Source organism: Phocoena phocoena, chromosome 11, assembly GCF_963924675.1.
Source record: "Phocoena phocoena chromosome 11, mPhoPho1.1, whole genome shotgun sequence".
NCBI classification, from domain to species: Eukaryota; Metazoa; Chordata; class Mammalia; order Artiodactyla; family Phocoenidae; genus Phocoena; species Phocoena phocoena.
In genome coordinates, this window is record NC_089229.1 from 22628961 (window position 1) to 22645684 (window position 16724).

General features: G+C 41.9%; 1 protein-coding gene across 14 annotated transcripts in view; it reads left to right on the forward strand.

The window, feature by feature from the left end:
- The window catches only part of ANKS1B (ankyrin repeat and sterile alpha motif domain containing 1B), a 1192652-nt gene that overhangs the window by 1095716 nt on the left and 80212 nt on the right, over nucleotides 1-16724 (forward strand). For 8 of the 14 annotated variants that reach the window (XM_065888049.1, XM_065888050.1, XM_065888051.1 and 5 more), the window contains 2 exons: nucleotides 11768-11875; nucleotides 14141-14320. The exons of 3 other annotated variants lie outside the window; for them this stretch is intronic. In XM_065888049.1, the coding sequence (XP_065744121.1) occupies nucleotides 11768-11875; nucleotides 14141-14320 (288 nt within the window). The remainder of the gene's footprint in view (nucleotides 1-11767; nucleotides 11876-14140; nucleotides 14321-16724) is intronic. 3 more of the 14 variants (XM_065888056.1, XM_065888057.1, XM_065888058.1) reach the window with 1 other exon arrangement.

A 16724-nucleotide genomic window follows, 5' to 3' on the forward strand; every position in this document is an offset into this window, starting at 1 on the left:
TTGTTTTCATTTTCTTCAGATATATACCCAGGAGTGGAATTGCTGAATCATATGGTAGTTTTATTTTTAGTTTTTTGAGGAACCTCCGTACTGTTTTCCATAGTGGTTGTACCAATATACATTCCCACCGACAGTATCCTAAGGTTCCCTTCTCTCCACATCCTCACCAACACTTGTTATTTCTTGTCTTTTTTACTACAGCCATTTTGACATGTGTGAGATGGTATTGTATTATGGTTTTGATTTGTGTTTCCTGGATGATTAGTGATGTTGAGCACCTTTTCATGTGCCTGTAGGCCAACTGTATGTCTTCTTTGGGAAAATGTCTATTCAGGTCCTTTTCCCACTTCTTTAATTGGGTTGTTTGCTTATTTGATATTGAGTTTTATGAGTTCTTTACATACTTTGGATATTAACCCCTTATCAGACATATCATTTGAAAATGTCTTCTCCCATTCAGTAGGTTGCCTTTTTGTTTTGTTGATGGTTTCCTTCACTGTGTGAAAGCTTTTAAGTTTGATAAGGTCCCATTTGTTTATTTTTGCTTCTACTTCTCCTGCCTAAGAAGACGGATCCAAAAAAATATTACTAAGACCTGTGTCAGACATTGTACTGCCTGTGTTTTCTTCTAGGAGTTTTTTGGTTTCAGGTCTTACATTTAGAATTTTTTATAAAATAAATCCATTTTGAGTTTATTTCTGTATATGGTATAAAATGTTCTAATTTCATTCTTTTACATGTAGCTGTCTAGTTTTCCCAGCACCACTTATTGAAGAGACTGTCTTTTCCTCATTGTATATTTTTGCCTCCTTTGTAGTAGATTAGTTAACCATATGTGCATGGGTTAATTTCTGGGCTCTCTGTTCTGGTCCATTGATCTATGTGTCTTTTTATGTGCCAGTACCACACTGTTTTGATTACTGTAGCTTTGTAGTATAGTCTGAAGTCAGAGCATGTGATACTTCCAGCTTTGTTCTTTTTTCTTAAGATTGCTTTGGCTATTCGGGGTCTTTTGTGATCCATACAAACTTTAGGATTATTTGTTCTAGTTCCATGAAAAATGTCATGGGTATTTTGATAGGGATTGCATTAAATGTGTCGATTGCTTTGGGTAGTATAGACATTTTAACAATACTGATTCTTCCAGTTCACAAACACAGGATATCTTTCCATTTATTTGTATTGTCTCCAATTTCCACCACAGTTGTGTTTTGATGGCATCTGTCATACAAACTGTTATTTGCTGATTATTTAGTAGCAGTTGCTCTAATGAGTAATAGCAGAAAGAAAGAAAATCTGGAAAATCTAGTCACAGATTTTTTATTTTTTAGTTGAAGTGGTAGAGGTATAGGGAAGGACTTAGAGATGGTGGGAGGTAAGGGAGTTTTACATCACCCTTGGCAAGGCTGTGTAAAGGAATTTGGTGCTAAAATCAGAAGGAATAGAAAACTATTGAGAGTAGAAAGGAAAAGAAATAGGGTATAGTTGTTCCTTTCTTCTCCTCTTTGCCTTTCAGAGGTATCTCCCCTACTTCGTTTGTTGTCCATTGCAAAAGGGATCAGATTTGAGATTTCAGGGTTGTCCCTTTAAGGTATACTTGCGTGCTAGATGCCATGAGGGACCCTAGGTTACAGTGACGCTGTACCTGACTTCCCAGAGCTTACAGTCTGGTTGAACAGGTAAGACACATACATATAACAAGAGAGCTAGCAGTACACACCCTTGTATATCAAGTGTCAACAGCACAGGGCAGCCCACAAATGCTAGAGAAGTTCAAAGAGAGAAGTGAGCAAGGAAGGCTTTAGGTGAATTTTAATTTCATCCTTGCAACATTCTAATGATAAAGAAGACAGGGACATTCTAGAGTATGCAGAGGTGTTATATATTTGGGCCAAAGAGATGCACATGACACAGTTGAAGACATGGAAGAGATTTGTCTGGTTGGAGTTAAAGACATTTTAGTTTAATAGGAAAGAGGGCTGGAGAGGTGAAAGGCATGGTTCTTGATCTAAATCTACCCAGAGGTATCCAATTGCACATTTAAGTAACAAAGATATTATTCAAAATTTTGCTGATAGGATTATTCAAGGATAGGGTAAGAAAGTTTTAAGTTTCTGTTGTGCTTAAAAGAGAAATAATGCCCTAATTTAGTGCTTTATAATTTCCAGAGCAGCTTCCTAGCCATTCTCATTCAGTCCACAGAAATCCCTTTTAGTCTTGGAAGGCTGTGTAGTCATATATATTTAGATAGATGGGTGGATGATAGGTAGGTAGGTATGTAGATAGATGGATGGATACATGCATAAATAATATGCAAGAATATATACACACACCCACATTTTAAAAAATATTTTTTCACCTACTGGATTGAGAGCCCTAGCGGACTGAACTTTTTTCTTCTTTGGTGCTCCCAAATTGCATTATATGTGGAAGACATCCAATAAATGTTTGCTGAATAAGATTATTATTGTCGCTTCAATATCACACCTCAAAGATGTTAAAGATCACTTAGCTAGAAGAAGAATTCAGGGCAAGAACAAAATGTCATGACTGTCTGCTCCAGAGGTCCTTCTATCCACCATACCATTCCAGACATGGATTATTACAGCCCAAGAAAGGAGAGAGCAAATATCACAGTCAAAAATCAAATGCAAGTTCAAATGAGGATTTCTGGAATTGTGGGAGTTGAAATTGAATGACACACAGGCACTTTTGCCTTGATGCTCTCAGTAGAAAGTGTTTAGAAATTATTACCAGGAAGGGAGGAAAGCTTTCACATTTAATTGCGATTCCTCTGAGTTCTGCAGAGGAGAACAAACCTGATAAACTTCCATCTGAGCTTCCATTCTTGGCATTCAGAGCACTAGGAGTTTTGTTAGAAGAGGCCCCTCTGAAGGTAGATGAGCTCTCTAGATTTGCATGGGAGCTGCTGTCCTCACTTGGCAAATATCTAGAAAAGGGAAGGGGGAAATAATCTACCCTTTTAAAATGGAAGGGGGCTCCGCATGCAACGTGGAGCTGTTTCATCCAAAATACCGTTTAAATAAAAAATAAAATAAAAATCCCTCCCTAAATAAAAATCCAGGAATAAGAAGGATGCAGTCCCACGGTGATAACCAGAATCGCCTGTGTGCTCAGCACTGCCGCACGTGTAATCTCTGGAGGATTCCAGCTACCTGTGTTATTTCACGTCTGTCAGCTAAATCTGAACTCCAAAATATAACAAATGCAAAATGTGACACTGAGGAACATTATGTGGGTTTGTGATTTCTCCCTGGAGGACTGGGTCCAGCCGGCAGTAAACAGATTGAGATTTCATGTGGAACATGGAGACAGACTGTCGCTACATGACTCTTCTTCATGACTCACGTGCATTCCTGCAGCGTTCTCTGGTGTTTTTCATATTGTGTCTATGCAAACATGGCAACGAAAATGGAAGTTGTAGGATGATAGCATTTATAAAGCACGTGGAATGTTTGATATTGAGAAAAGAAGCACAAGCTAAATTTCCAACAGGGAGGGGGGTGGTTAATGAATTATGACATACTTCTCAAAAGCAATAATATGGTAACATGGAGTTACTTTAAATGCCTGCTGAGGGTAGTATAAGTAGGAAAGTTCTTTAGGTTTAATATTGAGTGAAAGAACTTACAGTGAAAATTGTACTTACAGTATGACAACCACAACACATAATCATGGGGACAAAATGAAAGGAAATGTACCTAAACACTAAGAGCCTAGGATAACTCATCCTCTTATTTGGTTTTCTGTATTTCCTGTCTCTATAATGGGAACACAGTATTGTTATTATAATCCAAACATTAATTTTTAAAAAGAGAAAAACATGTTTAATTTATATCACATTAAATTTAAAGAGGGAAAAAAAAGAAGTCTAGGTACCCTGACTTCCAGTTTGCTGTGACATATATTCTGATGTGACCTATTCAATGTGAGGGTAATGTCATGATATTGTCTAGCAGAATTCCCACAGCTAAACCCAGAAACATAAATGACAGTGACATAATATTACAGCATTGTCACTCAGCACGGTTATTCACCTATTGCCAGGGTGTGCAAAGGGGTTTCTGAAGTTGTCTTCTTTAACTGATACTGGAGAAGATTCCCAGAGGCAGCTACTACTCTGATGAATGCATACCAGTATGCGGCAGGCCTGTGTTGTTTCAATTCCTTCCCTTTAACCCACATTTCTCATGATAGTTGTAATAAAAACCATTAAGAAAACATGCACTAACTTGAATGTTTTACCCGTTGGAACTCAGCAGGTGGAACCACTTTCTTACCCTCATATGTATAATAATTTATTCTTTTTTTTTTTTTTTTTTTTGCGGTACGCGGGCCTCTCACTGCTGTGGCCTCTCCCGTTGCGGAGCAACAGGCTCCGGACGCGCAGGCTCAGCGGCCGTGGCTCACGGGCCCAGCCGCTCCGCGGCATGTGGGATCTTCCCGGACCGGGGCACGCACCCGTGTCCCCTGCATCGGCAGGCGGACTCTCAACCACTGCGCCACCAGGGAAGCCCAATAATTTATTCTTAGTTAATATTTGGCTCTGTAGTTTTTATGCCCAGTTTCTCTGTGTTTCCTCTTTGAATCCACCAAATAATTTGTGGCAGAAACTTGATATTGGTTTTTTTGTTTGTTTGTTTTAGCATCTTTATTGGAGTATAATTGCTTTACAATGGTGTGTTAGTTTCTGCTTTATAACAAAGTGAATCAGCTATACATATACATATATCCCCATGTCTCCTCCCTCTTGTGTCTCCCTCCCACCCTCCCTACCCCACCCCTCTAGGTGATGACAAAGCACCAAGCTGATCTCCCTGTGCTACGTGGCTGCTTCCCACACATTTGGTAGTATATATAAGTCCATGCCACTCTCTCACTTCATCCCAGCTTACCCTTCCCCCTTCCCGTGTCCTCAAGTCCATTCTCTACGTCTGCATCTTTATTCCTGTCCTGCCCCTAGGTTCTTCAGAACCTTTTTTTTTTTTTCAGATTCCATATATATGTGTTAGCATACAGTATTTATTTTTCTCTTTCTGACTTAACTTCACTCTGTATGACAGTCTCTAGGTCCATCCACCTCACTACAAATAACTCAATTTCGTTTCTTTTTATGGCTGAGTAATATTCCATTGTATGTATGTGCCACATCTTCTTTATCCATTCTTCTGTCGACACTTAGGTTGCTTCCATATCCTGGCTATTGTAAATAGAGCTGCAACGAACATTGTGGTACATGACTCTTTTTGAATTATGGTTTTCTCAGGGTATATGCCCACTAGTGGGATTGCTGGGTCATATGGTAGTTCTATTTTTAGTTTTTTAAGGAACCTCCATACTGTTCTCCATAGTGGCTGTATCAATTTACATTGCTACCAACAGTGCAAGAGGGTTCCCTTTTCTCCACACCCTCTCCAGCATTTATTGTTTGTAGACTTTTTGATGATGGCCATTCTAACTGGTGTGAGATGATACCTCATTGTTTTGATTTGCATTTCTCTAATGATTAGTGATGTTGAACATCCTTTCATGTGTTTGTTCGATATTGTTTTTTGAATTGAGCATAATTGGCTCAATATCTTGGAATAGCTAAATCCTCAGTAGGTTACCATTACTTTACCTTTTACTCCGATGGGGTTCTTTCCTTGTACATGCAGTTAACTTTTCACCCAAGCAGTGATGAAAACCATACAGAATTCTTTTCTACCACAGTAACCATTGCTCCAGCTTTTTGAAAACTGAAGGTTTACAGACTGACTGCTCATGAATTACGGTGCCTGGGGTGGCAGGATCTCACTGTTTCCCTATCTGCTTACAACGATGATCAGATGTTAAGCTGTTCTCACTCAAGGCAAACCCAGCTGCCTTTGGACTTAACTTTTCCATAATGACTATCTTTCTTTGGAATAGTCTCTCCGCTGTTTTGCCAGTTGGATTTCTTACTGTCAACTTGGGAGTTTTGAAGCCAAATGTCACCCTCCCTACCTCTCTAACATTAGTCAACTTGAATTGAATCTTAGGTTCATGAGGACTTCTTGTCCTTTGTGTGTATATGCATTTCATGAGGAATTCTGTAAGGTACACCCACCTGAGCTCTTTTGGCTTGAAGCTTTAACCCTGCCTTGAGCCTTGTCCAAAACTGAAACTGTATTATTTTAATGTTTTCAGATGATCGAGACCCAGTATAAATGTTCTGAACATGATAACTCAAAACAAAAATCACCGTCTTAAGAAGCATCATAATGTGTAGCTAACAGTGTAGCTAAGACCAAACAGTATAGAGGTTGACAGCAAGAAGGAGAGTGTGGTGAGTGGTACAGAGCAGGTTCAGAATCAGGTGCAGACCCCAGACAGGATACCTGTTAGCAGTGAGACCTTCAACAGATTACTCAATATTTCTAAGTCTCAGGTTTGGTATCTCTAAAATGGGAATGATACTGTTATAAGAATCAAATGAGATATTTACACATATATAGTACACTTGGAACAGTTTCTGGCACACCTGGAACATAGCAGATGTTCAATAAATGTAATCATCAGTATCTTCTGTAATATGGGATCATTTCTGGACTTCCCTGGTGGCGCAGTGGGTGAGAATCTGCCTGCCAGTGCAGGGGACACGGGTTCGAGCCCTGGTCCGGGAATATCCCACATGCCCCAAGCAACTAAGCCCGTGCACCACAACTACTGAGCCTGCGCTCTAGAGCCCGCGAGCCACAACTGCTGAGCCTGCGTGCCACAACTACTGAAGCCCGTGCACCTAGAGCCCATGCTCCGCAACAGGAGAAGCCACCAGAATAAGAAGCCCACGCACTGCAACGAAGAGTAGCCCCCGCTGACTACAGCTAGAGAAAGCCCGCGCGCAGCAGTGAAAACCCAACACAGCCAAAATATAAATTAAAAAAAAAAAAAGGATCGTTTCTAATATAGAAGGAGAGTTACCCAGGCGTTCTTGACATGAACCATCACTCTGTGTTAATTTGTTCATTCTGTCCACCCATTTTCTTTTTCCCTCTTCGGGCTAGTTGTGTGGAGGAGGGCCTCAGCTTACCTCCTATTGGTGATTGAATGGTGGGATGGGAGAATAGGATGCATTCTTTTAGATTAGGTCTGATATTAAACTAATAGCTAGAAACCAGACCCATTACTACCAGTACATGTCACTTCAATGAGGGTTTTTCCAAGCTTAACCATATCTCATGATGCAAGGCACCAGCCTATTTGTTTGACATCATTAACTTTATGAAAATGACCAAGTCCCTGTTTTTCCAGGTCAGATTTCCTTGCATCCTTAGAGACCATTAGCTGGAATGAGCACACCGTGGGATTGTGTCTTCTATGTGCTGGCACCGTGCTGATTATTCTCACAGTTTCACTCTTCATCTTTCCAACAACATTTGAGATTGGCATTAACTTCCTTATTTTATAGGCAAGAAAACTGGGATCAAAGGAATCAGGTAACTTGCCCAAAACTGAGCTGTCAGAGAGTAAACCAAAAGCAGCAATGGAAGTTACACCAACTCAATTCTATCACAGTTATTTGTTATTTAGTGTCAGTTTTTTGTCAGAATAATTTTGAGTGGCTTTATTGCTATAAAAACATTTCTTGGCGGCTTCCCTGGTGGCGCAGTGGTTGAGAATCTGCCTGCTAATGCAGGGGACACAGGTTCGAGCCCTGGTCTGGGAGGATCCCACATGCTACGGAGCAACTAGGCCCGTGAGCCACAACTACTGAGCCTGCGCGTCTGGAGCCTGTGCTCCGCAACGAGAGAGGCCGCGATAGTGAGAGGCCCACGCACCGCGATGAAGAGTGGCCCCCGCTTGCCACAACTAGAGAAAGCCCGTGCACAGAAACAAAGACCCAACACAGCAAAAATAAATAAATTAATTAATAAACTCCTACCCCCAACATAAAAAAAAAAAATTTCTTGGGACTTCCCTGATGGTCCAGTGGTAAAGAATCCGCCTTAAAATGCAGGGGATGTAGGGCTTCCCTGGTGGCACAATGGTTGAGCGTCTGCCTGCCGATGCAGGGGACATGGGTTCATGCCCCAGTCCGGGAAGATCCCACATGCCGCGGAGCAGCTGGGCCCGTGAGCCATGGCCGCTGAGCCTGCGCGTCCGGAGCCTGTGCTCCACAGCGGGAGAGGCCACAACGGTGAGAGGCCCACGTACCACAAAAAAAAAAAAAATGCAGGGGATGCGAGTTCAATCCCTGGTCGGGGAACTAGGTTCCCACATGCCACGGGGCAACTAAGCCCATGCGCCACAGCTACTGAGCTTGCGCGCCTCAGCTAGAGAGCCTGCGTGCCGCAAACTACAGGGCCCACGCGCTCTGGAACCCATGCACCACAACTACAGTACCCACGTGCCCTGGAGCCCACGCGCCACAACTAGAGAAGAGAAAACCCACACACCACAACTAGAGAGAAGCCTGCGCGCTGCAACGGAAGATTCTACGTGCCTCAACGAAGATCCCACGTGCCACAACTAAGACCTGATGCGGCCAAAAATAAATAATAAATAAATAATAAATCTTAAAAACGTGTATCTTTAAAAAAAACCCAAACATTTCTTAGCAGGTTTTAGGGGCCCAAGGCAGCACCGTCAGCATCAGGTTCAATTCCCTACTGAGAGAAAGGCAGTGGGGATTTTGGGGGGAGGAATTTATATCTAATAGAAGCTTTGACAAAGTAATTGAGAATAAGAATAAAAGGGAATAAGAAAATGTAGTGGTTTTTAGACTTGCACATACACTTGAAAAGGTTAATGTTGTAACTTTCTGAAATGGAGGAATTCTTTGATCTTGATGCTTAAAAAAAAAGAAACAATGAAAGAATATAAGGGTATTTCTCTGGATTGTATGAACAGTATTGCCTGCAAGTAATCAGCCCGCGGACCACACTTAGCGTATTTTGTAAATCACCTGAAAAAAGGAGTATATGGTGAAATTCCCAAATTTGCAAGAACTACTAAGCTCCTCTGGGTAGTGAAATGCCAAGCTGGCTAATATGAATATAGAAGGATAACACAGGGTTACATGAGTGGGCAGGAGGATGGCAGATGGGCTTCTGCATGGACAACTGTAAGATAAGGAATGTAGGGAGAAATCATTCAAACCATCCTTCCAAGATGAAAGGGCTTTCAGCTATCAGCTATAACAAAATGAAGAGGTTTTACAGTCAGTGTATATTTTTGTGCCTAGTTATTCCTACTGCAGCTAAAAAGCCAGCCCCGAATCAGGAGTGCTTAGAAAGGGCATTTTTAAAGGGGCATTAAAAGCAGGAACTAGTAGCCCACTCATAAGGCCATGGTCCACTTATACCTGGAATGTTGTGAGTAATGTGTTCAGCAGCCCTGAAGCATTTGGAATACAGGAGGAGAAGGTACAGAGAGAGTGGACTGAAAGGACTGCTTTATGAAAACAAGCTGCAGAGATGAGAGGCTTTATCAGCCTGGGAAGATGAAGGTTTATAAAATCAGAGGGATGTGGTGCAGGTAGACACACGCTGATTAACATTTACCATCCCCATCTTCGACAGACATGGGTCAGAGAGTGAGTATAAAAGGAATAGAGCAAATTTGTGGTTATCAGAGGGGAAACATGGTGGGGTTAGGGATAAATTAGGAGTTTGGGATTAACATATACACACTACTATATATAAAATAGACAACCATCAGGGACCTACTGTATAGCACAGGGAACTCTACTCAATATTCTGTAATAACCTATATGGGAAAAGAATCTGAAAAAGAATGGATATATGTATATGTATAACTGAATCACTTTGCTGTACCCCTGAAACTAACACAACATTGTAAATCAGCTATACTCAAATATAAAATAAAAATTAAATTAGAAAATAAAAATAAATTTGGGGGCTTCCCTGGTGGTGCAGTGGTTGAGAATCTGCCTGCTAATGCAGGGAACACGGGTTCGAGCCCTGGTCTGGGAAGATCCCACATGCCGTGGAGCAACTAGGCCCGTGAGCCACAACTACTGAGCCTGCGCGTCTGGAGCCTGTGTCTGGAGCCTGTGCTCTGCAACGAGAGGCCGCGATAGTGAAGAGACCTGTGCACCGCGATGAAGAGTGGCCCCCATTTGCCACAACTAGAGAAAGCCCTCTCACAGAAACGAAGACCTAACACAACCAAAAATAAATATAAAAATAAATTTAAAAGATTACTATTAATTAAAGAAAACCAGACATCCCAAGTTAATGAATTTAAAAATAAATAAATAAAGTTTTAATTAAAAAATAAATAAAAGAAATAGAGCATCATGCTAGTTTAAAATTGAAATCAGATTAGGCAGAAAGGCCAATAGGCTAACTGACAAATAGGCCAATAATAGTTCAAGGTAGCACAGGATGAGTGCCAAGGAAATGCCCACTTCAACCCCTTAAAACTTGAAGAGAGAAATTTTTTTTAAAAATCATTTTCACAATGGGTCATTTACTTTGGGAACTAGTTACCCAACAAAGGTTGTTCTATCCTGGTACTACATTTGTGCAGAAAGAGGTGAATATATTTCTCATGAATGGATTTATAATTTGTTGTTTTAAAAAAGTCAGTAATATTTGGAGATATGCCCAACCTTTACTGTTTGCCTTGGCATAAAACAAGTTTTGGAGTCAGGCAAACCATATTCAAATCCCAGAGCCACCACATACTAGCTCTTAGGTGGGCTACTTAACCACTCTGAACCTCAGTCTCCTCCTCTGTAAAGCAAGAACACCTTCCAGTTAGGAATGTTGGGATGAAGGAAAGAGTAACATTTGTAAAGCTCTGGGAAGGGCAGAGGACAGAGGCTGTCTGCAAGGCTTGGTTTCCTTTGTTATCTCTTCTACACTATGCCCTTTGCAGCCCTGTCAGACTCAAAAATCCCATCCTGGGGAGTCTCTGGTCAGGCAGTACTTGATTCTAATCCTACTTTGCTACTTTCATCTGTATTAACATTCATTCTTTCCTATTCATTGAGCCCCCACTATTTCAAACATTGGTTTAGGTGTTTGGGAAATAGTAATGATAAAGATATACCTGCCGTCTGGAAGCTTACCTGGGGGAGAGGGCTACACAAACATTAAACCTGCAAATAAAGTTATTTCAGAGAATTATACGAAGAGGATCACAGGGTAGAGTGTGACGGGGTGAGGGCTCAGTTCTTTTAAAGAGAAGATGGGAAGGGCCTTTGTGAGAAGACAGATAACACTTAAGCAACGTCCAGAGGGATGAGAAGGTGTCATTTGAAAATTGCTGGGGAACATTCCAGGCAGATGGAGAAACAAGGGTGGAGGCCCCAAGGCCAGAATGAGTGTGGAATGTTCAAAGAACAGAGAAGGCTGGAGGGGAGAGAGGAGGGGACACAGAGGAAGACAGAGGGCAGGCAGCCTTGTTGGAACTTGAGGCCAGCTCAGGACTCAGATTTTATCCTGAGCCGTAGGAAGCTATTAGAGGGACGAGGCTTGACTTCTACTTTGGAAGGGTCCTGTGGCTGCTTGGTAGAGGGTTAGACCCTAGGGCAGCCTGAGTGACAGCCCTGTCCCTGCTTTCTCTTCCTACCCACACTGCCTTGCCATTCTGTTCCTCTCTCTCTGGATCCAAGGGGACACACTGATTTCACACCACTTCTCTCCCGGTGCAGAGGTAACTTTGCACAGATCTCTTTCCGCTCCTTTATCTTTTAGGATACGTAAAAATTATTTTTCTCAAGTGAAATATTTAACCCGAATATATGTCTTTTCAGGTTTTAAAAATCAATTTGATTGGCCACAGGAAACGTATCTTGGCATCTCTAGGAGACAGGCTGCACGACGAGCCACCACAGAAGCCCCCTCGGTCCATCACCCTCAGGGTAAGTACCCAGCATGCTTGTTTTGTCCTCCACTCTTATCCTCGAAAATTATTTTGTGCCATAAAATAAAAATGATTGAAGCAGTGGGTCAGGAAGTACAGGCTGTTTTCCATGTAGCCTACCTCACCTGTATAAAAAACTATCTCGCCTTTGATAGTGTTTTCTACGACAAGATTTGTTTTTCTCGGTTAGTTAAATATATATTTTTGAGATTTAAATTAACATCTGAAAAACCACCACCTTTAAAGAACCTCTCCGCTACCCCGCATCCCACACGCCCCTCTACACCAAGAGAAGAAATGAGTTTTCTGTCAAACTCCTCAAACCCACAGGTAGAAAATCGATGAGGACCAGAGTTAAGTAAAAGATCAGTTTAAAATTAACCTTAGGGTCTCCTGTTTTTTAACAAGTGAAAAATTTTCAGCTTTGCCCACTTCAAAAATGAAGAACAGAGAATCTAGAACTTTATTTAGTAAACTGTTTCAGCTGTATTTTAGAATTATGGGGTAGAAAAACTAGGAGGAAGAGAGAAATAAAGTGGAAGAGGAAGGAAGGCAAGAAAGAGCAGAGGGAAGGAGACAGAGAGAAGATTGCCGGGCAGAATGGCAGCGGAAGGAGTAGCCAATGGTCGCTGGTGTTCATGAGGCCTGTAGAAACGTTTCAAAAATTTACCATAAAGGCAGGATCACCATGACCAGTTGGAGAGTTCCAACTCTGTTCTCTTTATTGAGTCCTGCACTTGCTTGCTTCTGATTCCTTTTCTGCAAGTGTCAGAAAGGGTAGTGACAATAAACGAACACAAAAGTAGCACTTAGATGTCACTGCCAGTGATGAAATGCGGTCGAATGCCTCTTATCAGTGGACTTCAGCAAACAGTAACTACTGTCAGTATCACAGAGGATCGAGCAGGAGAGGAGCTGTTAAGATTTTAAAGCTGATTCAGTTTTAAAGGAAAAGAAAATACACAAAGACTTCAGGAAATGCAAGAGAATTGGCTCCAGGAGGGCCACGAGGAAAACTGACGATTGGGGCAGTTGGAATACACTGGTTTATTTGGAGGCTAGTGAGGGCTTAGGGAGTAGTGAAGATAGAAGAGGACCTATTTCTCCCTCAGTAAGAAAAATAAATTGGGGGAAAATAAGGCTAGAAAGGGATTATCATTTTGCCTTTGTTTTGCTACACAAAAGAGGAGAAAGATACAGGCACCATCAGTGTAACCATCCTAAAATGACCCTCTCGAGGAGTAATTCCCTGCTACTTACCCTACTGTCTTTCCTTCCTCTGCTGAACCTCTCCCTCTGGCTCTCTGGAAGAGATTTAGGGAAACAACAGACAAATCAAAGACAGAAGTTCCCAAGAAAAAGTGTAGGACCTTAATCCATCAAAGGAGGTCCAGAACATCTTGGGGAGAAGTAGCCTGGAGAATCGGCACGATCCAATCCTCCACTTACTTGAACACATCAGAGCCCAGCTGTCTTCCCCCCTTTATCTTACTCCTTTTTTCTTTTTTTTTTTGCGGTACGCGGGCCTCTCACTGTTGTGGCCTCTCCCGTTGCGGAGCATAGGCTCCAGACGCGCAGGCTCAGTGGCCATGGCTCATGGGCCCAGCCGCTCCACGGCATGTTGGGATCTTCCCGGACCGGGAAACGAACCCGTGTCCCCTGCATCGGCAGGCGGACTCTCAACCACTGTGCCACCAGGGAAGCCCCTATCTTACTTCTTGACCAGTTTCCCCCAATTCTCTTTGCCATTGAAGCCCATCCTCTGTCATTACATGCATTGCTCTGCAGTCTGTGCGTGTGACATGCCATTTCCATACTGTGTCCTCTTCCTGGCAGGGATTGCCAGGCCACTCGCTGATGGAGGATCAACACCCATGAGGTCCCACTTTAGCTTTCTTTTCATGGCATCTACCATGGTGAGGCCCCTCTGTCCACATAGAGACACAGTTCCTTCCCTTGTAAACACAAGTGATAGTGTCAGGCGTGCCCAACATATGTGTGCCTCTCTCCTGGGATCATCCATGGTGCTGGCTTAAGAAAACAGAGCCTGATTGTTGATATTGTAAACCTTCAACCTGAAATGCTTAGTGGGGAGGTATTGATTGTGCCATTAATAAAATGGTAGAATGTCATCGATTCCTTGGCAGTTGATTCAAAAATGACTCCCCACCCCCGCAGTGTATCTTGTCAGTATTTCACAGTTTTGAAACCAGAGGTCAGCCACAAGAACATGGTATTTATTTCATGATGTATTTCCATTCAGGAACCCAGTGGTAATCACACTCCTCCTCAGTTGTCTCCATCACTTAGCCAAAGCACTTACACCACTGGTGGCTCCCTAGACGTTCCTCACATTATCATGCAGGGCGATGCAAGGAGGAGAAGAAATGAAAACTACTTTGATGATATTCCCCGATCAAAACTGGAGAGGCAGATGGCCCAGGTAAGGTGTTCAAAGCGTCTGTGATGTTTTTGTCTTTCACCCATATCAAGTAATGCATTCCAGTTTTGGACAGTTGCTTACAATGGATGCCTACTGTACACAACGTAACTGGAATTTTACCATTTTATGCCATGACTTTCGTTCTCTGCTCAGTTGAACTAGAATGAAATGGACCTTTCTGGGAATGGAATGTATACACAGATCCCTGTTATCCATTTCTTTACTGAAGAAATTATGTCTGATCTCTTTGCACCCAGAAAGTCTTTGCCCTAAAGGGAGTAATACTGTGTAAGAATCAAATCATAATGAAAAAATAAATCATAAAAGTCTAGATTATAGAATGTAAATTGGTCAGATGACAGGGCAAAAGTCGGGGGTGGGGGAGTATTAACTCCGAGAAATGTGGTTCATTTTCTCCCAAGTTTACACATTTGTGTAGAATTGTACAATGGGGACTAGTTGCATCCATCTCGTACTGTCACCTTGAGTGGTTGAAAATGATGCTGCTGCCTGACACAAATAACTGAAGAGAGAGGTCTGTCCTGTTCAGACCTTTCCGTGTTTTGGGTATGGATGTCCGTGTTTCACCTGTCCGCAGATTGCTGCTCAGGAACTCAGGTCAGCCATAACCAAATAGTGGTGCTCTTCCTAAAGCACATTCAGATGGGCAGCTAGCTCTGCAGTGTCACCCCGAGGCTCAGAGCTATGCATTTGTTGACAGCTGTTGGCAGAATCAACCCTTTTCATCCTCATTCTAGGTTCAGACTGAGCGTTGAGAGGCTTCTCTGCCTCCCACACCTAAGATGAGAATCTTGAGGTGAAAATTTGACTGCAATTGCGTTGCCTTGGTTGTTAAATATTTTCCTCAGCTGTTTGGTGAGATACTGTTTTTTTAAAGCCTTTGGTAAACATTCAGTGCTTGCCGCTCACGAAAGAAAAATGCGAAGAGAATGTTCTGGAAGCCATGGCTATTCTGCCTGCATATGCCCTGGAGAGAAGGGGTCTGAGATATTGTGTCTCCTTTCAACGTGCTCAGTATCAAATTGTTCTCAGGGTTCTTTGTGCAAAGAATAGCAATGTTGGGATTATGGAGAATCTTTTATTGAAGGGAGGTGGAAAATGTGGGAGAGACAAGAAAAGAATAATTTTCCCTGTCTCTCTTGTTAAGTATTGTCTTTTAATCCTTATTACTGTTTTCACTGATGTTTTTTTAAAATAAAAGAATCTAAAAGCTTTTTTCCCCAAGATGTTCATACATTTCCTGCTATTTGTTAGTATCTGCGGATCACATATGTGGTTAAATTTCTCTAATGACAGTATTTCAGAGACATGGTTTGTTTTAACCTTGAACCATGTAGTCTTTATGTATTAATGCAAACTGGGTCTTTCCTGGACCCTTTTCTTCCCTGAATAAGGGCGGATCATCCATTAACAAGCATTATCTGTTATTGACTGCCAAATTCAGCAACAGAATCACCTGTCTGAACTGCTCATGTAATTTATGCGAGTTCTCCACTTAGTGCAGTTTTTTTCAGAGAGGAAATTAATTACTCTTCTGCCTGAGTGTGTACACTCAGAGGTAATCTCACAATTGCTCCCTTACGATCTTTGTGAGATTCACAACCTAGGGGCAGTATTACCGTCTGAAGAGCCTAGATCTTTTTCTTGTCATTCCAATCAGAATGCATCCCTTTCTGGAATTGCCTTGCCCTTGAGAAAATTGAATGAACTTTTATCTGGCCAGGTGAGAAAGGCCAAAATGCACAAAGAGAAATGAGGTAAGCAGCGGATGAGTTGGGGGCTATGGGAGGTCTGTGTGAATGTGCTTATTTCCCTCCTGTGTACTGTTCACGATGATCGGATGACTGATGGAGACCTAGGCCCCCATCAGCAGCCAGGAGCTTATTAGAAGCTTTCTAATATCCCACTGCTCAATACAGCACTTTTGCTGCAGAATAAATAGGAGATGGCACTACAGGAATCCAGTCGATAAGAAAAAGGGATTCTGGGATTACAGCTCTTCAGGCTGTGTTAATTGCAGTTTTTTATTTGTCTTGAGACTCTTTCCCAGTCTAGAAATGCCAGAAATCGTGGAGAAATGAATGGGTACCTTTTAAAAAATAGAACCATTTCAAAGCTTTAACCTGTCAAAATATGAAATACTCGGTAATTTTGTTGTTGAACAGTTTTATTTATGTGACTTTTTCACCACTCAGCCACCCAATTGATGTTTTTTCTTATTCTTCTGCTTCTGGTCATTTGCTGTAATAATTTTTGAAATCCGTTTGCTTTTTTTTTTTTTAGAACCCATCAAACTGTCTCTAGACCACATCTTCCCCAATGTTATGCCCTTAGCCAGTAAAGCTGAATTCAAGTCTTCTTCCTAAGGGCTTGAATTAGCAAT